General features: G+C 40.5%; 1 protein-coding gene across 1 annotated transcript; it reads right to left on the bottom strand.

The window, feature by feature from the left end:
* Positions 1-6,148: 6,148 nt before the first annotated feature.
* Positions 6,149-8,358, bottom strand: LOC129562028 (growth-regulated protein homolog beta-like). Its single transcript, XM_055434973.2, has 4 exons — positions 8,189-8,358; positions 7,982-8,105; positions 7,785-7,868; positions 6,149-6,895 (listed from the first exon to the last, which is right to left on the bottom strand). The coding sequence occupies exons 1-4, from the start codon at positions 8,277-8,279 to the stop codon at positions 6,880-6,882; spliced, it is 315 nt and encodes a 104-aa protein (XP_055290948.1). The 5' UTR covers positions 8,280-8,358; the 3' UTR covers positions 6,149-6,879.
* Between the last annotated feature and the right edge of the window lie 16,297 nt (positions 8,359-24,655).

Here is a 24,655-nt window from a genome sequence, read left to right as displayed (position 1 = left end):
GTGTTGGATAAGTTGGTTCTTTCCTAGATCTGGGAGGGAAAAAGCCGTTTCAAGTGTCTTTCCTTGGCTTGGTGATGATCATCTTCTTCTTCACATGCTGTTCTCTTTGTGTGCACGTCCAACTCTAAGTTCTCCCTTTTTGTGAGGACACCAGTCACATTGGATAACCCACCCCAGTGACCTGACTTTAGTTTGATTATTTCTGTAAAAACTTTATCTCCAAGTGGGTATTGGGGGTTAGAATCTTAATCTATGAATTTGGAAGGTGGGAGTAGGGGATGCAATTCAACCTGTAGCAACACTGAAGTGAAGAATCAGTGATTACTGAGGGTTAATATCAGTTCAGTTCAGTTCAGTTCAGTCGCTCAGTCGTGTCCGACTCTTTGCGACCCCATGAACCACAGCACGCCAGGCCTCCCTGTCCATCACCAACTCCCGGAATTCACTCAAACTCATGTCCATCGAGTCGGTGATGCCATCCAGCCATCTCATTCTCTGTCGTCCCCGTCTCCTCCTATCCTCAATTGCTCCCAGCATCAGAGTCCTTTCCAGTGAGTCAACTCGTCACATGAGGTGGCCAAAGTATTGGAGTTTCAGCTTTAGCATAAGTCCTTCCAATGAACACCCAGGATTGATCTCCTTTAGAATGGACTGGTTGGATCTCCTTGCAGTCCAAGGGACTCTCAAGAGTCTTCTCCAGCACCACAGTTCAAAAGCATCAATTCTTTGGCGATCAGCTTTCTTCACAGTCCAACTCTCACATCCATACATGACCATGGGAAAAACCATAGCCTTAACTAGACGGACCTTGGTTGGCAAAGTAATGTCTCTGCTTTCAATATGCTATCTAGGCTGGTCATAACTTTCCTTCCAAGGAGTAAGCATCTTTTAATTTCATGGCTGCAATCAGCATCTGCAGTGATTTTGGAGCCCCAAAAAATAAAGTCTGACACTTTTTCCACTGTTTTTCCATCTATTTCCCATGAAGTGATGGGACCAGATGCCATGATCTTTGTTTTCTGAATGTTGAGCTTCAAGCCAACCTTTTCACTCTCCTCTTTCACTTTCATCAAGAGGCCTTTGAGTTCCTCTTCACTTTCTGCATAAGGGTGGTGTCATCTGCTTCTCTGAGGTTATTGATATTTATCCCAGCAATCTTGATGCCAGCTTGTGCTTCTTCCAGCCCAGCGTTCCTCATGATGTACTCTGCATATAAGTTAAATAAGCAAGGTGACAATATACAACTTTGACGTACTCCTTTTCCTATTTGGAACCTGTCTGTTGTTCCACGTCCAGTTCTAACTGTTGCTTCCTGACCTGCATACAGGTTTCTCAAGAGGCAGGTCAGGTGGTCTGGTATTCCCATCTCTTTCAGAATGTTCCACAGTTTATTGTGATCCCCACAGTCAAAGGCCTTGGCATAGTCAATGAAGCAGAAATAGATGTTTTTCTGGAACTCTCTTGCTTTCTCCATGATCCAGCGGATGTTGGCAATTTGATCTCTGGTGCCTCTGCCTTTTCTAAAACCTGCTTGGACATCAGGAAGTTCATGATTCACATATTGCTGAAGCCTAGCTTGGAGAACTTTGAGCATGACTTTACTAGCGTGTGAGATGAGTGCAATTGTGCGGTAGTTTGAGCATTCTTTGGCATTCCCTTTCTTTGGGATTGGAATGAAGACTGACCTTTTCCAGTACTGTGGCCATTGCTGAGTTTTCCAAATTTGCTGGCATATTGAGTGCAGCACTTTCACAGCATCATCTTTCAGGATTTGAAATAGCTCAATTGGAATTCCATCACCTCCACTAGCTTTGTTCGTCATGATGCTCTCTAAGGCCCACTTGACTTCACATTCCAAGATGTCTAGTTCCAGGTGAGTGATCGAGGGTTAATATAGCCTGAAGATAAATATAGTCTAATAAGAATGCTTGGTTTTTTTGGCTAATTCTCATTGAACAACCATTACCTGAAGGACTTTTGCTGGACACTAAGTACTTAAAGAGTAAAACTTGAGTTTTTGCTCTTGAGAAGTTCATGGACTATAAGGAGAGGCAGACATGTAAACAGATGAAAGATGGTGATCTGTGTTATTATATATAGGTACCCTGCAGGCAGTGGAGGAAGGACCTCTCCCTCAGAGCCAAAGGCTTTACAGTAGAGGCAACACTGGAGTTATTACAGATGAAAGGAAGCTCATATTAACATATATTTGTGAAGGGTTGCTGTGGTCTGAATGCTTGTGTCTTCCCAACAGTTCACATGCTGGAATCCTAACCCCTAATGTGATGGTGTTTGGAGGTGGAAGTTTTTGAGAGGTGATTAGGTTATAAGTGTGGGGCCCTCATGAATGAGATTAGTACCCTCATAAAAGTGACCCCAGAGGGTTCTGTCATCCCTTATGTCATGTGAGGATACAATCCAGAAGAGGTACTTCACCCAGCTATGCTGGCTTGGACTTCCTGACCTTGGACTTCCAACCTCAAGAACTGTGTGAAATAACTATCTTTTGTTTAGAAACCACCCAGTACATGATATTTTGTTACAGCTGCCCAAATGGACTATGACAACAGTCTTGGCATGTTGAGAAAGTTGAGAAAAAATGCTATTTCAATATTAAAATAAGTTACAATAACTTGACAAAATGATCAGACCTTGGCCTTTTTACAAACCAAGAAGTTAAAAATAAGTTAGAAACACTACTCAGACATAACCTTAATTTCTTTGAGTCTCATTTTTCTTCTACACTAAAATCAGAAAATACTGTTATAAGGTGTTTAGATATTATGATGATAATAGGAAAGGATACAAAATAAGACAACCAAGTGTTCAAAGACTCAAAGTAACTTAGTTTTTCAAGGCTTAAAAAATAGGCTCAGAAAAAAAAGAAGGCTCAAGACATCATGATAGTTATTAAGTGGTTGGCTAAAGAAAATAGAACTCTAGAAATTGGCCTTGAACTTCCATTGGTTCTCTTTGATCAATACTAAGTCACAAATGCATAGGGTGAAACTCCATAAGTTCAGGGAAAGGATATCCATAGCTGTTCAGGCTGAGCAGTTCTCAGACCTCTTATGGAGTGGGGAGACACTTGAGGTCTGACTTGTTAGAGAGCTTGCGAACACTCAGGGCATTCAGTAGAGACACAAAAGAGATGTGACTCGGCAGTACAATTAAATGAACTCCAAAGCAAAGAACTCTCTCTAGACCACCCTAACTAAGCTGAAAAACAAGTCTCAAAAAGATCTAGTTGATGCTCCAGTAACTTAGCTGCCCACCAGAACAGAGGCTAAGACTCCAAAAGAAGAAAACAAAATCTTGATGCTCCACAACATAATATATAATTTTTCCTGCATCCAATCAAAAATTACTACACATGCCAGGAAGTAGAAAATCATAACCCATACCAGGAGGAAAATTCAAGCAATAGAAATAGACTCAGGACAGAATTATAGAATTAATATATAAGGATATTAAAATACCTATTATAAATATGCTAAAAAGTTTAAAATAAAATGTGAACATGATGAAGAGAGAAGTAGAAAATATATATATGTAGTGCAACTTCTAGACATGTCCAACTATAAAATAGAATACATATCCACTAACTCCTGACCCTCAGTGACAGTCATCTCATGACAGACCATCCCACCTGTGAGGTGAGCAGACTCCTCTGCCATTCCCCCTTTCCATACTCCCAAGCAGAGAAAGAAGCAGGAGAGAGGAGCTTGAGTTGGGAAACCACCAGAAAAGTATAGATGTTGCCCATTGTGACTTCAGAATTCATCAGAAACAGCGGGGAGACAAGTGGGGCATCAACAGTAAAGAAAGGACAAGCTCTTCCCGTTGTTATTTGTATGAGAAGTCCCAGAAAGGAGAAATAGCATCATCTGTGATTCTGAATGGCCCCCATTGTGCTATCACAGGTCTGCCACCTCTGCCATCTCCCAGTGTTTCTCCAGTTACTTCTGGAAGTCCTGAGAGGACATCTATTGATACAATTCACAAAGGGTCACAAGAACAAAATGGGATACGCCATACTTTCTCCTCTCTAGCTCTAGTTCATTTAGTAACATTGCTCAGGAAATCTCAGTCACTGCTGCCATTGCTATTTCCGGCTAATGATCCCTCAACGTTGTGACATAACGCATAATATTCCTTTTCTACTTTCTTCATGCTGTGACCATGACCTCACATGCTTTGTGCTTCACTTCCAGCTGTGACACTTTCAGCAGGAACCGCCCGGGAAATTCGATGTCAAAACTACACGGCATATCCACTTGATCCAGCACTGAAGCTGACATGATGCCCATGGAGTTGGTCTTGAGGACCAATGGCAGATTCCTGGAGACACTGATCACGTTTAAATCCCTGTACAACTTCAGAAAGAGTGTTCTGTCATTACCTTTACTGGGTAGAAGGGAAATTAAGGTTAGGTCAGGAACTTACCCTACAACTGTCTATCAGTTCACAACTGATAGAGCTAGAATTTACTCTGAAGTAAATATGATTCTTTGAAATGGTTGTATTTAATCACCATATGAACAGCAACATCCTTTTGCTTTTCAGGGGCTGTGTTCTGTATTGACAAGTGATAAGTGGCCAGTATAGCAAGTTCCATGTTTGAGGGTAAGGACTGGTCTTAAGGGTGAGGGCTTAATTGAACTTTCTCTCAAGTGGGTCACACTTGTAAACATTTTCCCATGTCCTCTGGCTTGGGATTAGGGAGCAAATGCTAGCATTTAGGGAGCATCTAGACAATTGGCTTTAATTTATTCTGTAGTTCACAGTTTCTTTCTTCTCATCTCATAATCAGTACATTGGAATAATGAAGAGATGATCACTTTTTCAGCTTTTGTAAGTGTGAAACAAACCTCACAGAGGTTGTTTCTTGCTACCTGTGTGTGTGTGTGCTGTGCTCAGTCATGTGGGACTCTTTGCGATCCCATGGACTGTAGCCTGCCAGGCTCCTCTGTCCATGGACTTCTCCAGGCAAGGATACTGGAGTTGGTTGCCATTTCTTACTCCAGAGGATCTTCGACCCAGGGATTGAACCCACATCTCTTCTGTCTCTTGCATTGGCAGGTGAATTCTTTACCACTGAGCCACTGTGGAAGCTCTAGAGGCATGAAGATAGCTAAATGGAGATACACTGACATAAAAACCTGTTCTCTTGACTGACTGGAGATCCTACTCTAGTATAAGGAAAACATGCTGAAGGGTGGTAACTAACACATTCAAATCTTAAAACCATTTTACTGTATATGATAAACTGATGTAAAGGGTTGGGATAACCTTAAACTCTTTGGTGAGATTCTTTACCATCTGAGCCACAAGGAAACCCAAACTCAGAGATAGTTACTTATAAATGAAAGTTAGAAAACTGAACTCAAATGTCAGTTAGATCTTTTATAGATTAATCAGCCACTCACTTTTTGTGCTTCTATTGATGACACAAAGTATTTTGAGTCTTGAAAAAAATCCTCTTTATTATCATTTCACTGCCAGTTTCATTAAATTGTTAATAGTTGTTTGAAAAATCCCTTAGCCAAAGCAATGAAATGAGGGTTGTTGTTACCATAGCTACAAGAGAAACTTCCTTGGTGGTCCAGTGGCTAAGACTCCACACTCCAGGTGAAAGGGACCAGGGTTCCATCCCTGGTCAGGAAACTAGAGCCCACATGCCTCAATGAAGACAGAAGATCCCACGTGCTGAATCTAAGACCCAGGACAGCCAAATAAATAATTATTTTAAAAAATATAAAAAACAGATAAAATTTTTAAAAAAGATAGCTACAAGAATAAAAAAAAGAAATTTTTAAAAAGGTATACTTGAGTAGCAAGGTAACAAGAAGCTCCTTATAAAAAACAGCAATATATTATTATTGCTTTCATAATATTATAGTGACTCTCACACTAAGGGGAAGGGGCCAGTGCACAGTTTGGAAAAGCACATTCTTGGGTTGGTGAGAGCCAAGGGGAGTGACAGCTATCAGCAGATGAAATTAAGTATAACTTATCGTTTGATTTATCTGTGTAGCAAATGAATGTCCAAGAGGAGAAAAAGAAGCTAAGAAACGTTGATGTAAATCATCAGATTTATCCAGTAAAGGTAGAAATTTTTCCTCAGAAAAAAATGAAATAAACAGTGTTTAGTTTGAAATGTTTTATTTTCATGTTCTTTGTAAAAACATCAATAAATATTTAAACTTCTCTTTTCTCAGACATAGAAAAGCACTGCATAATTAACATGAAACAAGGCATTGTGCCTTACAAGAAAGACATAAAATGTCCAGAGGGTATTTAGAACATTGTTGCTCTTAAAGTTTCAACATGAGAATGCTGACCACATACTGTGAAATCATTTCAATAAATAACTAACATTCTTTTAAACATTTACAAACACATGCATTTACAAAAACATGCATCTCCCCACCCGAGAGTTCACTACCTGTTTCCAACCTCCAGCTTCTGCCACAAGGGCTGGCATAATGTGGGCTCCTCAGAAATATTAATTTAATGACTGGCAAACATTTGCAAACCTTCTACTTCAAACTCAGTAATAATCAGGACTAAATAAACTTTTTTTTTCATAAAATAAATAATACCAATAATGATAGGATGCGCAAGTAGATTTGATCACATCCTTAATCATGTCACATGTAAATATTAACAGAATCTTTGAAACCCAAGCAACACATAAATAAATAAATAAATAGGTAAATAAATAAGTGGAAGAAGCCTCCTAAGAGATGTTCAAACATGTTAAGCCTGATCCAGGTGGCCTTAGGAGCTGGTGATTCCTCTTTTCCCGCTTTGATTTCTGTAGGGGCAAGGCCTACTTCTGGAATAGCCATCATAGAACTTCTGTTTTCCACCTGGTCAGTTGGTGCTGGCCCTGCAAGAAGAAAAAGTCTTCCTTAGTAGCTGCTCCAGAAGACTGAAGCAGCACTCTTCTCCCTTCCCTCTCCCTGGGTTCCAGAAATTTCTGAGTCTAGTCTTCCCAGTCTGGCATCAAGTGGTTACTACCTACCACCTGCTATACTGTGTGGCAGATGCCTCTAGGCTCTCTGATACTCTTATTTAGGAATGGAGGTGGGGCTTGCAGTATTCACTGTATTATTGGCTGCTAAGTCACTTCAGTCGTGTCCGACTCTGTGCGACCCCATAGATGGTAGCCCACCAGGCTCCGCTGTCTCTGGGATTCTCCAGGCAAGAACACTGGAGTGGGCTGCCATTTCCTTTTCCATATTATTGGCTACAAATAGCCAATTCTATTTGATGCTGAAGCTGAAGCGCCAATACTTTGGCCACCTGATGGGAAGAGCTGACTCATTTGAAAATACCCTGATGCTGGGAAAGATTGAAGGCAAAAGAAGGGGACAACAGAGAATGAGATGGCTGGATGGCGTCACCGACTCTGTGGATATGACTTTAAGTGAACTCCGGGAGTTGGTGATGGACAGGGAGGCCTGGTGTGCTGCAGTCCATGGGGTCACAAAGAGTTGGACACCACTGAGTGACTGAACTGAACTGTTCAACACCAGTGAGAATTTTAATGAAAGCAGTTAAACCCACATTCATTTGAATGGGGAAAGTCAGGGGCCATGATGGAGAAAGCATTGGCAATATCCTTCTGGCATCAGAGCAGATTAATGACCTTAATGGCAAATTTAATTCTGAAATAGTGATTTTTCATTCCTTCAGCTAAATCCTAGGTTTCTCTGACATAACTTTCAGCAGGCAGAATGACTATAGTCACACGATGAATAAAAACCACAACTCACTTGTTTAGCATCTTATCGATGATTTTCTTAACCATGGGGGCGGTGGGGTTAAGACACACTTCCTGACCAGTCTTGAGAGTGGCTCTGCAGAGAGAAGGAAGAATATTCGTGAGGTGGGGGGTCAATTTGAAGGACGGGGTGGGGGCATCGGCACGGTGGGTGGTGATGACATGGACAGCAACAGAAGTAACACTTACACGACTTCGGTTTGGTCGCAGTGAGGGCCGGGGGGCGTCACTTTCACGCTCTGGATGTTCTTGAGGTGAATCCCCTGCAAGGTCTGCAGGCACTGGCAGCGTAGTTCGTTGACCACGGGCGCCCCTGCGGGAAGGACAGAGTGGGTTAGGGGCTGTCCTCACGGGCGCCCACCCAGCCCCGTCCCGCCCTGGGGATCCGGGTCTCACCTGCCGCGCGCCGGCCGGCGGCCACGAGGAGCAGGAGCAGCATCGCGGCGCGGAGGAGCCGGGGGGCGGCGGGGGTCGCGGCTCGGGCCATGGGGCTCAGCGGGGAGGGTCTGTGTCTGCGGCGGGAAGGCTGGCGGGCGCGCTGGCTGAGCGGGCTCTGTGGCTCCCCGAGCCGGGTGAACCCCTTTTATCCTGATCAGAAGGGAGTTGCTAGCCCCGGGGTCAGGGAAACTCCCGGTCCGGAAGGAAGGCGGCCCCGCCCGTCTCACGCGTAATCAGCGGATTCGGGGTGTCATCCCCGCGCCCAAATCCCCACGCGACGGTGAGTCGCCGCCACGCTGGGGCTCCAGCTCAGATAGGGGCTGTGAGTCTCAGGCCACCCTGGTCGCGGGGCAGGAAAGCTCTGGGAACACTGGGGAGAGATCCCCACAGTGTTGGGGAGATGGTCTTAGAGAGAGACTTAGTTTTCTTTAGTTATCAGACCGGGGGAATTAAAGAGAAGTAATCAAGTAGATTTTGTTTAGTTATCTATCCTCTGCCTCTATATATTTCTGCCTCTCTACATTCAATTTTGCTTATTTCATACATGAAAACTGGGATCAGTGTCAAAAGCTGATTGCTGGGTTAATTTCAGTGAAAGCTGAGGGCTGTGAAAGGACCTAGTGTTTTGTGTCCTGCTCAATATTCTCTTAGCAACGCTGGAACTTTCAAAATTCGAGGCAGATCTCCTTTTCCACCTAAGAAGGGTTTAGAGTTGCTTTGAGAATATGGGATTGGTGGTCACTCTGAAGCTGTGGGCGAGCTGGTCCGGGTCTCCTCTTCTGGTCTGTCTTTGGACAAAACAGCACATGGACACTAAAGAGTGCTTTCTGCAGCACAGCACCCTTACACAGATGTGTACTGATGAAATAAAGATGAAAACACACATAAAATCCTGTTCCATTCACCGATGGGGGACCGTCAGTGTTGGTTCTCCTTTTTCTTGAAATATTGATGTCTCTCTTTTCTGACCAGAAATTTCAGCTTTTTCACCTGATGCCTTTACTATTTTTTCATCAGATGTTTTAGAGCTCTTGCATTGACTCAGCATGAAGTCTAGAGCTTTAAGTGTAATTATCCAGGTTGGCTGAAGATGCTTTCAAACTAGAGTGTTGGAGAAGACTCTTGAGAGTCCCTTGCACAGCAAGGAGATCAAACCAGTCAATTCTAAGGGAAATCAATCCTGAATATTCACTGGAAGGACTGATGCTGAAGCTGAACCTCCAATATTTTGGTCACCTGATGTAGAAAGCCAACTCATTGGAAAAGACTGATGCTGGGAAAGATTTAGGGCAGGAGGAGAAGCAGCACTGAGGATGAGATGGTTGGTTGGTGTCAGAGATTCAATGGACATGAGTTTGAGCAAACTCCAGGAGATGGTCAAGGACAGGGAAGCCTGCAGTGCTGCAGTCCATGGGATTGCAAAGAGTTAGACACAACTTAGCAACTGAACAAAAGCTCCAGGTTGGATTCAGACCTCCTGGAGATGTGGAATATTATGGGAGCAGGAAAAGAAGAAAAAAGTAGCCTCTGGCCTAGGGACAGGCATCTAGGGACAGGGCTCTGGGCAGCCCAGTTCAGTGTGTGATAACTCACATCCCACAGCCAGCCAGCCTACAGCGATGCCACTTTCATTGCTCTTACCTACACACAAGGCTGTATATTGTACTTATTTAACTTATATGCAGAGTATATCAAGTGAAATGCCAGGCTGGATGAAGCACAAGCTGGAATCAAGATTGCCAGGAGAAATATCAATAACCTCCGATACGCAGATGACACCACCCTTATGGCAGAAAGCAAAGAGGAACTAAAGAGGCTCTTGATGAAAGTGAAAGAGGAGAGGGAAAGAGTTAGCTTAAAGCTCAACATTCAGAAAACTAAGATCATAACATTCGGGACTGTCACTTCATGGCAAATATATGGGGGAACAATGGGAACAATGACAAACTTTATTTTGGGGGGCTCCAAAATCACTGCAGATGGTGACTGGAGCCATGAAATTAAAAGACACTTACTCCTTGGAAGAAAAGCTATGACCAACCTAGACAGCATATTAAAAAGCAGAGACATTACTTTGTCAACAAACATTTGTATAGTCAAAGCTATGTTTTTTCCAGTAGTCATGTTTGGATGTGAGAGTTGGACTGTAAAGAAAGCTGAGCACAGAAGAATTGATGCTTTTGAACTGTGGTATTGGAGCAAACTCTGGGAGATGGTGATGGACAGGGAAACCATGCGTGCTGCAGTCCATGGGGTCACAAAGAATCGGACACGACTGAGCGACTGAACTGAACTGAACCTACACACTGTTAAAGGTTTCCTTGCTCACCTCACAGTGGTTATGAGAAGTGAGTTAACATGTGTGAGAGTTGACTGGGAATAAATGCCTTATAAATGTTTGTTAAACAGATAAAATAGAAATAGCTTTTTTCAGTATAACCTAAACACAAACTCTATCTGTTATGAATCTTATGATAAAGAAAAAAAAAAGTAATGGAAATGTTCACCTCTCAATTTTTCTTTTTATATTTAAAAATTTTCTGTATTAGTTTTTTTGAGAAGAATTCACAGTTACACTCTACTAGGAGATGCACTTACATGGGATTTGGGTGGTTTTGCTTGTTTGCTTTTTTTGTTACTTTTCAGACCTATCATTGATTTATTTTGTAGTCTTACTTTCAATCACCTCATCTGTTAGAAAGGAGTTTGAATTCAAGACTCTACCTTATTTATTAGAAGAGTCTTATTAAAATGAACAACTGTCTTTAAAAATATTCTAGTATTTTTCAGTATGATCCTGAAAGAAAAACCTGGGACATTAAAGGAGTATTAACATTTGTATTGAAAGTGAAAGTTGTTCAGTCTGTCCAACTCTTTATGACCCCATGGGCTGTACCCTTCCAGGCTCCTCTGCCTATGGAATTCTCCAGGCAAGAATACTGGAGTGGGTAGCCATGCCCTCCTCCAGGGGATCTTCCCAGCACAGGGACTGAACCCAGGTCTCCCGCATTTGGGGCAGATTCTTTACTGTATGAGTCATAATATTTGTATTAAGCAATAGAAATGAAAAACAACATAAAGACTGTAAAATATGGTGACAAGCTCAAGAATAATTGAGAATTTGTGTTATTTCTTCCCTTGTTATCAATTATTTTGGGGGATTTCATGGGAAACAGGCCAGGTATACAAAAGTTAGTCTTTAAAAGTTGTAAAATGTGTGGTTTTGTTTTCTAATTATAAGTAATGCAGGTTCAGTTTCTAAAGTTTATAAAAGCCAGAAAGGCATGAAGAGATTATTTTTCCTCTAATCTCTCTTAATTTTTGTCTACAGCACAAATTTAACAAGTCACTGAAAATTTGCTTTTTTTCTTCAACAAACATGATAGCTGACAAGTTATTAGAGTACACAGGGTTCTGGGTGAATACAAAAGAGGCTGTTTAATTTATTTAGTTGTCACGTACTATTGCCAAGTTACTAAGCCTCTGTACCCACCCCAAGAGGCAGCACAATGATTTGGTGCCAAATTCCAGGCTCTCTTCTAAGAGTTATACAAATATTGACTCATTCAATCTTTCAAACATCTCTGTGAACGTATTTGTTATTATCTTTGTGGTACTTTTTAAGGTTACAAATAAGGAAACAAGTGCAAAGAGATTAAGGAACTTCCCAAAGTTCACCAGATATTGAAACTTGGGACTCTAACCCAGAGGAAATGACTTTTAACCGTTGTATTATTATAACAATGCTCTGTGACATAAGATTTAAAATTTTCAGGGGATTTCCCTGGTGGTTCAGTGGTGAAAATGCCTCACTTCCAATGCAGGGGACATGGGTTCCATCCCTGATTGGGGAACTAAGATCCTGCATGCTGAGTGGTGTGGCCAAAAAAAAAGTTATTTAATTAATTAACTAAATAATTTTTTGGACTTCCTTGGTGATCGAGTGGTTAAGAATATGCCTGCCAATGCAGGGGGCATGGCTTCGACCTCTGCTTCTGGAGGATTCCACATGCTATGGGGTAACTAAGCCTGTACTCCACAACAAAAGAAGCCACCGAAATGAGAAGCCCACACACCGCAAACTAGAGAGCAGCCCCTGTTGCTGCAACTTGAGAAAGCCTGTGTGCAGCAAGAAAGAATCAGCGCAACCAAAAGAAAATAAAATTCCAGAGAGGAGTGATTTTTAAAAATCTGTTTATGATTCCACTAGCTGAACGTTTCAAATTTACTTATTCTAAAAGGAAAACACAGTATATGACAAGATACCTCCACAGTTTGGTTTCACTAACAGCATAACTGTCTCCTGTGGCATTGATCGAGCCTGAAATATTTTCTTAAAGTGTCCAATTCTGGTAAAAATACTAACTTTACCATAGAGAAATCTGGCAAACATTTTCTTATCTAAACAATTATGTTGAAGGTTCATAGCATCATTGTGATGCCAGGTGGATATCATGTACTCCCTGATATGATGTGATGAGAAAGGCACTTCACCTCTTTGGTGTTCCTTCCAAAGGTTCACATGGTTTTCAATCATAAGGAAAACAGTTTTCAAACCTAAATCGAGGATTCTTAAATAGCAGACTAGCATTCTCCATAAATTTCAAGATCGTGAACCTTGGGAAAGACTGAGAAACTGTCACAGGCCAGAAGAAAATATAGAGACATGACAACTAAATGCAGTGTGGTAACCTGAATTGACTCCTGGGACAAAAAGAGGACAATAGGTGAGAAAACTGTTAAAATGCAAATACATTAGTAGTAGTGTGCCAATGTTGGTTTCTTAGCTTTGACCAACGTACCACAAGGATGTAAAATGGTACAACAGGGGAAAATGAATGAAGGGTACCCCAAAGCTGTATTATCTTAGCAACTTTTATAATTCAAAATTACTTCAAAATAAAAAGGTTATTTTTCAAAAAAAAAGTATCTTTCTAAATCAAGTTAGAATACTACTACAATGAAATCAGTAGATAAGCATACTTTACCTGATAGCTTCCTAGAAAGGGGATTAAACTTTTTGCTGAGTTCATATTTGCTTAAAAGTGGAAATCCAGAATAACTGCTGTCCCATTTTTGACACTACATCATGTTTCATTGACTTAAAAAGTTTGTCTTCAGCATTAATCATGTTGTCCAAATCTCTTGTCTATTTCTTGTAACTGATGAAAAACAGCATTTGCTGTAATGGTCTCAGGACCCAACCCAGAACTGACGTAAATGAATGTGCTCAGGGAAAGTGGGACTCCTGTTTATTTATAGAAGCTGCCAAAAAAAAAAAAGAAAAAAGGGTAAAGTAAATGAAGCGTGTCAAGAGGTAGCCAGCATTTATAAATCATATAGAATTTGACTTCTGGGAATGATAATCAAAATCACTTGTTTTTGGAAATAAAGTAAAAAGATTTCTTTTGTGGTTGTTATTATTTTTTCTTTCATATGCCACTTGAATTCATGAGATCCTTATCAACCCAAATGCAGAAATATTTCTAAGCAAAGGAATGCTTAGTGTAGTACAATAAACAAATTCATTTTCTTGCTTGAACAAGTGCCTCTATAAGCCAATTAACTTTTGCAAAAGTTGAAGACCAGGTTTTTACGCACAGTCTTTAAACCCATGAAAGCCACAACTCTTAAATGAATGAAAGTAATTTTAAAATGGAAGCTTCAATGGTGAAATTCTACCAACCCTGTAATTGTTATGAACCTTTTGAAACTTACCATTAGTAAAATCCAGAATGCTGATATCTTGGAGGTCCACTGTTCTACCCCAGTCATTGCTGCAGCAACCGGCTGCAAGCAGGTATAAACTTACATCTCCTCACTTCTGCTCTACTTTCTGCACCAAGGTTTCTTTATCATTGCAATGAAAAAAATCTCTTGCCCAATAGGGAACAGTTGGCAGTCAATAAATATTTCCCCCTTTCTCATGTTTCAGGCAGACATTCTGCATGGCTTCTCAAAGGTTCCCCAACAGGATTGAACCCCAATTGCCCACACTCTCCTTTCCTATTTTACTTTTCCAAATTCTCCAGTTCCATACATAAGGAATATTTCCCCAAATTAATCTGCCTACATTGTAGGCTGATGACTCAGTTTCAGCTTTTTTGTGGGAATACCTTGGCTAAGATGCTGCTCCATCCTGAAAACTAACTGCCAGGAAGATAAGGGCAGTGTCACTTTACTTTACCCCTAACTTGCTGTAAGAACTTATTCCCTCTCAATTTCCGTCTCTGTGTATCCTACAACAATCTCATCTGATGTAGTGACTCTGGCTCTGGGGGGAGAAAAACAAAGATGTCTGAACATGGCATTAAATTTCTGGATCCATCTGTCTCTATAAGCCAATGACATTAGCATGTACCAGCATCAAGGTAGAGGGGAGGAGAATGTATCCTGTCTTCTCTTCCTGGTTCTTTGGTTGGCTTAATAATTAAGTTGACATAAGATAGATTAACAGGAGAAAAATAAATTTAAGTTCATACATAAAGTCCCATAAAAATATAAGACTCAAAGAAGTGACCAAAATAGGCAGTTTTTTGTTGTTGTTTAGTCATTAAGTCATATCTGTCTCTTTGGGGGCCCATGGACTGTGGTAGCCCGCTAGGTACCTCTCCATGAGATTTCCCAGGCAACAATACTGGAGTGAGTTGCCATTTCCTTTTCCCAAGGGATCTTCCCAATCCTGGGATTGAACCCAAGTCTCTTGTATCAGCAAGCAGATGCTTTAGCACTGAGCTACCAGAAAAGCTCAGTTTATAACTTTTAGGCAAAATAAAAATCCATTTGTGAAGAATTGACAAGACAAAGGGGTTTGGGCATGGGGCAGTATATTAGTGAAGAAGTAGAAGTTTATTCATCTTTCTTGGCCCTAAATTCTCTGCCTCTCATGTCAAGGATGTCCCTTTATTCTCCTGTACAGGAAGGGTATCTTTCACATGGGAAATTTATTTCCTGCTTTCACAAGGACAAAGGAGGGTCAGAGTGTTCTTTTAGCACCAGCTGTTTCTTAAGAAACTTTAATTTAAAATAATCAGTATGCCAGTTAATCTCCTAGTGTTGAAAATGCATCAGTTGAATCAAATATATGTCTCATTTTAGGAGGTGGTGATGGCAGCTGGGCTCCCAAAGTTAAGTCTATATTGTGTGAGAAATCAAGTAATTAGTAAGGCATCACTATGGAAACAAAAGAAAAAAACAACAATTATGACTGCAGCAAACTGTAAACCTGTCTCTGAGTTTTGACGATAGCCAGTTGAGAATATTTCTAGATGCCAGGCTCAAAGAATATTCAGATAGATTGGGGAAAGGCAGTGACAACATGACAGATTTCCCTGGTTTACAGTTTGAATGTCTGTTGTGATCTTACTAACTGGCATACAAAGCAACAGGCAAGAAGACTGTTTATTCGTGAGCTGTTGTGATTTCTATGAAGTTTATGTCAAGTTATCCAACTTTAGTTCTCATGGTTTTGTTTTTGTTTTCTCCCAGCTGTGCCATGAGGCTTTTAGGATCTTATTACCCCAACCAAAGATGGAACTTGGGCCTTGGCAGTGAAAGCCCTGAGTCCTAACCACTGGACCACCAGGGAACTTCCTTGCACGGCTTTGGAAAAAGGGCAATTTTATTTCTTAATGGTTTCAAGTCATAAGTTTGGGAGAAAAGCTGGAAATGCTAGTTTAGACAGCTGAAGCCAGGTATTGGAGGAAACTATAACTAAAAGAATTCAAGATCCAGTTAGTTCACAGGTAGAAAGCAAAATCTCAAAGGTAATTAACAGCACTAGAATCTAATATTCATAAAGGTGCGTCACTGAAACATAATCTTTCTCTCTGTAAACACTCCATTTTTTAATCAAAGACAACAACAATAAGACTAATTTGTTTGCAAATTTAGTCTCAATACATTTGACCTGATTATTACATAAGTTCAGCAAGAATAGTGATTGGTCATATAGGCTCTTTTATGTTCACTTTGCTGGAACTTTTCATAAGGAATCTCAGACTGGACCTTTAGAAATCCTTTTGAGGCTAGGAAGTCAAGCCAAAGAGGTGCTATCAAGTTTCAATGCCTATTGCTCTTTTATGTAGATCCCCCAAATATCCTGAGGTTCCTGCACCTGCCAGGGAGTGTCCTTCCTTCAGTTCAGTTCAGTCGCTCAGTCACGTCTGACCCCATGGACTGCAGTACACCAGGCCTCCCTGTCCTTCACCAGCTCCTGGAGCTTGCTCAAGCTCATGTCCATTGAGTTGGTGATGCCGTCCAACCATCTCATCCTCTGTCGTCCCCTTCTCCTCTTGCCTTCAATCTTTCCCAGCATCAGGGTCTTTTCAAATGAGTCACTTCTTCCCATCAGGTACTCCAAAGTATTGGAGTTTCTGCTTCAGCATCAGTCCTTCCAATGAATATTCAGGACTGATTTCCTTTAGGATTGACTGGTTGGATCTCCTTGCAGTCCAAGGGACTCTCAAGAGTCTTCTCCAATACCACAGTTCAAAAGCATAATTTCTTCAGCAGTCAACTTTCTTTATGGTCTAACTCTCACATCCATACATGACTACTGGAAAAAACATAGCTTTGACTAGACGGACCTTTGTCGGCAAAGTAATGTCTCTGCTTTTTAATATGCTGTCTAGGTTAGTCATAGCTTTTCTTCCAAGGAACAAGTGTCTTTTAATTTCATGGGTGCAGTCACCATCTGCAGTGATTTTGGAGCCTCCCAAAATAAAGTCTCTCACTGTTTCCATTGTTTCCCCATCTATTTGCCACGCAGTGATGGGACCAGATGCCATGATCTTAGTTATTTGAGGCTGAGTTTTAAGCCAACTTTTTCCCTCTCCTCTTTCACTTTCATCAAGAGGCTCTTTAGTTCTTTGCTTTCTGCCATAGAGGTGGTGTCATCTGTGTATCTGAGGTTATTGATATTTCTCCTGGCAATCCTGATTCTAGCTTGTGCTTCATCCAGCCCAGCATTTTGCATGATGTACTCTGCATATAAGTTAAATAAGCAGGGTGACAATATACTACTTGACATGCTCCTTTCCAAATTCCAATTTAGAACCAGTCTGTTGTTCCATGTCTTGTTCCAATTGTTGCTTCTTGACCTGCATACAGATTTTTCAGGAGGCAGATACCTTACTTACCTGGTAAAGCTGCTATGAACCCTTCAAGAAAATGGCAGACAGATTTTTCCAAGGAGATTTATTGGCTCTGTAAAGTCACTGGTGGCTCAGAGGTTAAAGCATCTGCCGCCAATGCGGGAGGCCCTGGTTCGATCCCTGGGTCGGGAAGATCCCCTGGAGAAGGAAACAGTAACCCACTCCAGTATTCTTGCCCGGAGAATCCCATGGACGGAGAAGCCTGTTAGGCTACAGTCCACGGGGTCGTAAAGAGTCGGACACGACTAAGCGACGGAACGGAAGGGAAGCTGTCTGGTCATATCTTAGTCTATGTATGTGTGTGTATGCTAAGTCGCTTCAGTCTTGTCTCTTTGCAATCCTATGGACTGTAGCCTACCGGACTCCTTTCTCCATTGGATTCTCCAGGCAAGAATACTGGAGTGAGTTGCTGTGCCCTCCTCCAGGGGATATTCCTGACCCAGGGATCAAACTCTTTGTCTCTTGCATCTCCTGCATTGGCAGGTGGGTTCTTAACCGCTAGCACAATCTGGGAATTCCCCTTAGTCTATGTATGTATATCTCTCCCAAATATGACATTCCAGTCAAAGCCAGAGACTAGAATCTTAGTGAACTTATGCTAATAACCACATTGCCATGAAAATAAGAATACTCCCTAAAAGTCGCTTAATTCTGGAGGACTCATATAGGAAAAAATTTTGTTTTATCTTTGTTCATAAAAGGATATTTTACTAAATTTTCATAAGTCATAGATAGTTTAAGAGGAAAGGTTTCCTTACATCTGGAAAACAGAGGTTAAAGAACCAGCAATAATTTTTAAGCCATAAAAATTATGATCATCCTTGTCATTCAGCCCCAAGTAATTAGTTCTCTTCAATTTTGATATTTTGTTAGCAGTTTTATAAAGCCATCAAGTGTTGTTTTTTTTTAATTAGAATTCTGTAATTTCTTACCCAGTTCAGTGGTATATTCTTAAATACATCAGAAACCTGTATTCTAGAGTACTTGTCAGGGTCCTTTCTATGAATTTCTTTGAAGCAGAAACACCTCTGCAAAAGAATCAGAGTGAAAGAGTAACGGTCTATAAATGAAAAAAGACTTAAAAATTACAGTGGTTAAAGATTAGATGAAAGTTTATTGCAATGCAATTGACAAGGAAATTTAGTTATTTCTGTGACACACAACATTTTAAGATAATAAGAATTACAGTAACATTAAATCCGAATGTATCAGATTTTTTGGAATTTCATGTAATTACTAGAACAGATATAACATATTAATAACATTCACCCATACAATATAAGCTAAGAAGTTTTCCATGTGGTTTAATGTACCAAATAAGTCTAATTAATGTAACATCTCTCTCTCTTATTTTCCTTCTCTATTTTTATATGAAGAGAAAACAAATCCTTTAAAATGTTCCAGGGGCCCTCTGGAAAATCCCAAGTTAGTTTGAGGTCAAAAATATTATTTAGAATTTGATTTGAGGAAGTGTGTCAAAAATATGAAAGATTTTGGACACTTGATTAAAAAGGAATCATAGATCATTATGAAACAGTACCTCCTTATCCATTTAACCAAAGTAACAATAAAAGATTTCAAAGGCAAATATAGAAAGCTACATTTTCTGAGAAAAACTTAGCTCTTTTACTGTTGAGAAGACTTGGTTTACTTAGGTAATCAAAGACCAAGGATAAAGATAACATGGAGCATAGGAAATTATTATGAAAAGACACAAGTTCTTTGTTTTCTAGGCAGATGAATTTAAAAGATAAAGGAAATTCTTTTATAATATCTTCTCAAGAACAGAGTAATAATCAAAGAAAACTTTGTCCTCTTAACAAATGAAAGAAAATTAAGTTCCAATTTTGCATAAATATGCTATGATATTAAAGTTTATGTTTAAAACTCTTATAATAAAGCCATTTAATCTTACCCAGTTTGATCACACATAAAATTCCTTTCCTAAGATTCCTTTTTTACAAACCTTCTATAACTTTGTACGTTCACTCCAGTTTCTCTCTTGTTCTCCTTCCCATTCTAAAATAATCAGCTTTAGGATAAAGTTACTTCATTTTCTTCACAAAATGCATCTTAAGTTTTCATAGATTTTCTTACCCAAAATACACATCTTATTTTTCCTGTATACTGAAGTGTTTCCTTTATTATATCTCTATTAGTAGTAGTTTTAACTATATATATTAATTAGAATTCTTAACATTTAGCTAACTTGATTTCTAGTTAAAACTAAGAAGTAAGCAATTGCAAACTGTTATGTCAGTATAGGTCCATATAGTCAAAGCTGTGGTTTTTCCAGTTGTCACATATGGATATGAGAGTTGGACCATTAGCAAAGCTGAGTGTCAAAGAATTTGATGCTTTTGAACTGTGATGTTACAGAAGATTCTTGAGAGTCCCTGGGATTGTAAAGAAATCTAACCAGTCAATCCTAAAGGAAATCAATTCTGAATATTCACTAGAGGGACTGATGCTGAGGCTGAAGCTCCAATACTTTGGTCACCTAGAGGCAAAGAGCCGACTCACTGGAAAAAACCCTGATGCTGGGAAAGATTGAAGGCAGGAGAAGAATGGGACGATGGAGGATGAGATGGTTGGATGGCATCACTGACTCAATGGAGGCGAGTTTGAACAAGCTCCGGGAGATGGTGAAGGACAGGGAAGCCTGGCATGCTGCAGTTCATACAAAGAGTTGGACATCACTGAGTGACTGAACAATAAAAGCAATACCAGCATTCTTTAGATTGGCAAATTTGGGAATATGTTTTACATATTTTAGTAGGATACATTTCCTCACAATATAACAATGTTTTAAAATGTAGCAGAAGATATGGTCATTAAAAACTAAATATCTTTAGTTTTTCTGTAATGAGAAGCCCAAAGTGGACAAATTTAGGTTTAATAATCAATGTTTCTATATTTTATCTTATTTGGAAATGGTCTAGATAGTCAATGAAATTTCATCTTTCAATTTAACATAGCAAAACTTTATTTTTTTAATTAATTTTCATTGGAGTACAGTTGCTTTACAATGTTGTGTGAGTTTCTTCTGTACAGCAAAGTGAATAAGCCATATGTATACATATATCCCCTCTTTTTTGAATTTCCTTCCCATTTAGGTCACCCAAAAGCACTGAACAGAGTACCCTGTGCTGTGTAGTAGGTTCTCATTAATTATCTATTTCATAAAATAAATGAAAGAGGAGAGTGAAAAGTTTGGCTTGAAGCTCAACATTCAGAAAACAAAGATCATGGCATCTGGTCCCATCACTTTATGGAAAAACAGTGAAAACAGTGTCAGACTTTATTTTTTGGGCTCCAAAATCACTGCAGATGCTGATTGCAGCCATGAAATTAAAAGACGCTTACTCCTTGGAAGGAAAGTTATGACCAACCTTGATAGTATATTAAAAAGCAGAGACATTACTTTGCCAACCAAGGTCCATCTAGTCAAGGCTATGGTTTTTCCCGTGGTCATGTATGGATGTGAGAGTTGGACTGTGAAGAAAGCTGATCGCCGAAGAATTGATGCATTTGAACTGTGGTGTTGGAGAAGACTCTTGAGAGTCCCTTATACTGCAAGGAGATCCAACCAGTCCATTCTAAAGGAGATCAATCCTGGGTGTTCATTGGAGGGACTGATGCTAAAGCTGAAACTGCAATACTTTGGCCACCTCATGCGATGAGTTGACTCCCTGGAAAAGACTCTGATGCTGGGAAGGGTTGGGGGTGGGAGGAGAAGGGGACGACAGAGACTGAGATGGCTGGATGGCATCACCGACTCTGTGGACATGAGTTTGAATGAACTCCGGGAGTTGGTGATGGACAGGGAGGCCTGGCGTGCTCTGATTCATGGGGTCTCAGAGAGTCAGACACGACTGAGGGACTGAACTGAACTGAACTGAACTGAATGTGACTATGTCAATCCCAATCTCCCAGTTCATCCCACCAGTCCTCCCCCCGACACCCAGTATCCATACATCCATTCTCTATGTCTCTATTTTGGCTTTGCAAATAAGTTCATCTTTATCATTTTTCCAGATTCCACATATATGCAATATTATATTATTGCTTTTCTCTTTCAGACTTATTTAATTCTGTATAACAGTCTCTAGGCCCCTCCATATCTCTGCAAATTGCACAATTTGATTTCTTTTTTTGGCTAAGTGATATTCCATTTTCTGTTTGTTTTTTCATCCTGTTAAATGTGTCTTAAGGCTAGTCCTTATGTTGCACTTCTTTACACTTTATATCCATTTATAATATGGTCTCTATAGGGTAAGACAATTGCTTAGGATGAGAGCACTCAAAAAATTATTTTTTCAAATATGGAAGCTTTTCCAATTCAAAAGATCCATTGTCTGGCCATTGATGAGTGGGATATAGTAATCTCAATAGTGACTCAGACCAATAACCCTTTTCATGGCTTAACCAAGGAAATAAGAGGCATCCCACAATACAGTGGGAAAAAAGTTGCAGCCCTCACAAGATCCAGAAAATTAATTCCCAGTTAGCCTAAGAAAGAGAAGGCCTTCCTTGTCACAGGTGGTAAGAACTATGTAGTGAAGGGACTTCCCTGGTGGTCCAATGGTTAAGAATCTGCCTTGCAATGCAGGGGACATAGATTCCATCCCCAGTCAGGGAACTAAGATCTTACATGCAAGGGGTCTAAGCCTTGCACAGCAACTAGAGAGAAACCTGCACGCTTCAACAAAAGACCCGGCATGCCACAGCTAAGACAAGTCACAGCCGAATAGATAAATATATATATATTTTTAAATTATGTAATGAAAACAGGGTCTCTGGTCGTTCATGGGAACATGAGGTGCCTTCAACTATAGATGCATTAATCTGTGATGGGGGCAGGTCCTACTGGAACAGGACTTTTCCAGTACTTGACAAAGCAATGAAGATTGAGACAACAAAGGCCACTTATGTACTGGGACCCCTTAAGACAAGCTCCTAATAGCTAGAATGGCCAACGAAGAGAATGCTGCTTGTGACTTCATGTCTTGCAATCCCAGTCTGGGATGCACACTGGTATATGTACCTTCTGGATGGTAGAGGTCTGAGACAACACTCTCCATGGTCACAAAGCCATGTTCTCTGGCAAGAAGAAGAACAAGATGAAAGGAAAACCTCATTGCTTTTTACATAGGGGACCCACAGCAAATTTGCCTAAATAGATGCTAGTCTGCTGAGCACTGTGAACTCATCACAGTTCTATTCTATTCTTGCATTTTTCTATTCACTGCATTTATTCTGTCTATTCATTTATCTCTTCAGCATTTGTCTTTCACTCATAAGTATATGCATGCTCAGTTATGTCTGACTTTTTCGTGACCCCATACACTGTAGCCTGAAGCTCCTCTGTCTGAAATTTTCTAAAAGAGAAAACTGGAGTGGGTTGCCATTTCCTCCTCCAGGGGATCTTCCCAACCCAGAGATCAAATCCATGCCTCTTGCATCTCCTGCATTGGCAAGCATGTTCTTTACCAACAGTGCCACCTAGGAACTAAATTAGATTCTAAATTAGTTTGCAAAGAGGAGAAAAAAAAAAAAGCAGACACTCCCACTACCAAAAACAGTACTTTCCCACTACCAAATTCAGTCTATGGGAGTATAACAAAGAGTTGCCTGGGGTCTGTGATAGTTAGCACTGTATAGAGCTTTATAGGAACTCAGAGGAGGGAGTATATGACTCCCCTTCTTTTTAAAAAATATTTATTTATTTATTTTGTTGTGCCAGGTCTTCATTGTAACCTGGAGTTTATCATCAAGGGAGGGCTGCATAGAGAGCAGGAGGACAAGCCTGGCCCAGACACCAGTCACTCAGGAGCCATTTCAAATGTCCTCTCAATCAGAAATCTCACAGTTCATCTTAGTGTTTACCTTGGCCCTGGATACAGATCACATTATGGAGACCACTGGCTCACGTGCTCCCATGCGGGATTCTGTGCTCTCCAACAAAACTATCATACTTTTTTCTCTTTCTATCCCCATCTCCAATGTGAGTTGGGTCCATTCTCATACTAAACATTCAGTAAATGTTTGCTGAAATAATGCATGAATAAAAGGTTTCAGGCCACTATCCCTGACAGCAGGACACCAGGAAACTGTCCTTAAATGATTGCTACAGCCTAGATTTTCCTATTTGTTTTTACCTGTTTTGTTCACTCAGCATTTGACCACTCAGCTGTTGAGTTTCACCACTCTGGACATTTGGCAAACCAGGATGGGCCAGAGTTTGTATTCCAGTGAAAGAGCTGGGGCAGCCAGAGAAATGAGTCTGAACCAAAAACTGTAGAAAGTCCTGAGCCCACGGTCTGCCATCAAGTCCAAAGAACACAAGTAAGACCCATTAATATGTTCAAAGTCAGAGGGCCTGAGCTGCTCAGATCTGGAACAAAATGGGAGCAATGTCAAGAATATAGCAAAAAGACTTCCCTGGCAGTCCAGTGGTTAAGATTGCATGTTCCAAAGGTGAGGGGCATGGGTTCTTCTGGTCAGGGAAGATCCTTCATGAAGCACAGTATGACCAAAAAAAAGAGCACAGCAAGGGAGGTCCTGATTAATTGCTACAAATAGAAGTGGAGTATGCTTGGCCTGTATGGGCCATTGGCCTGATGGTAAATGGGAGGATCCAGATACTTAAAGTTACAAGGTCTGGGTAGGAAGTGAGTGGATAATAGCTATTTATTCCATATACTTTGTTATTCAATTTGTTTACAAGATGGTGATAGGTGTAGTAGGAGATGTAAAGCTGGATAAAGTCCAACTTCTAACATAAAATTCTCTTTATAGCTTGTCTATTTTCTTCTGCACTGGTTCAGTTCAGTTCAATCGCTCAGTCGTGTCTGACTCTTTGCAACCCCATGGACTACAGCACTCCAGGCCTCCCTGTCCATCGCAAACTCCCGGAGTTTATTCAAACTCATGTCCTTTGAGTTGGTGATGCCATCCAACCATCTCATCTTCTGTCATCCCCTTCTCCTCCTGCCTTCAATCTTTCCCAGCATCAGGGTCTTTTCCAAGGAGTGAGTTCTTTGCATCAAGTGGCCCAAGTATTGGATTTTCAGCTTCAGCATTGGTCCTTCCAATGAATATTCAGGACTGATTTCCTTTAGGATTGATTGGTTGGATTTCCTTGCAGTCCAAGGGGCTCTCAAGAGTCTTCTCCAACACCACAGTTCAAAAGCATCAGTTCTTCGGTGCTCAGTTTTCTTTATAGTCCAACTCTCATATCCATACATGACTACTGAAAAAACCATAG

The sequence above is a fragment of the Moschus berezovskii genome, chromosome 5 (assembly GCF_049115385.1).
Source record: "Moschus berezovskii isolate FMDL1 chromosome 5, NW_MosBer_1.0, whole genome shotgun sequence".
NCBI lineage: Eukaryota > Metazoa > Chordata > Mammalia > Artiodactyla > Moschidae > Moschus > Moschus berezovskii.
This window is presented reverse-complemented; position numbering and strand designations above follow the sequence as displayed.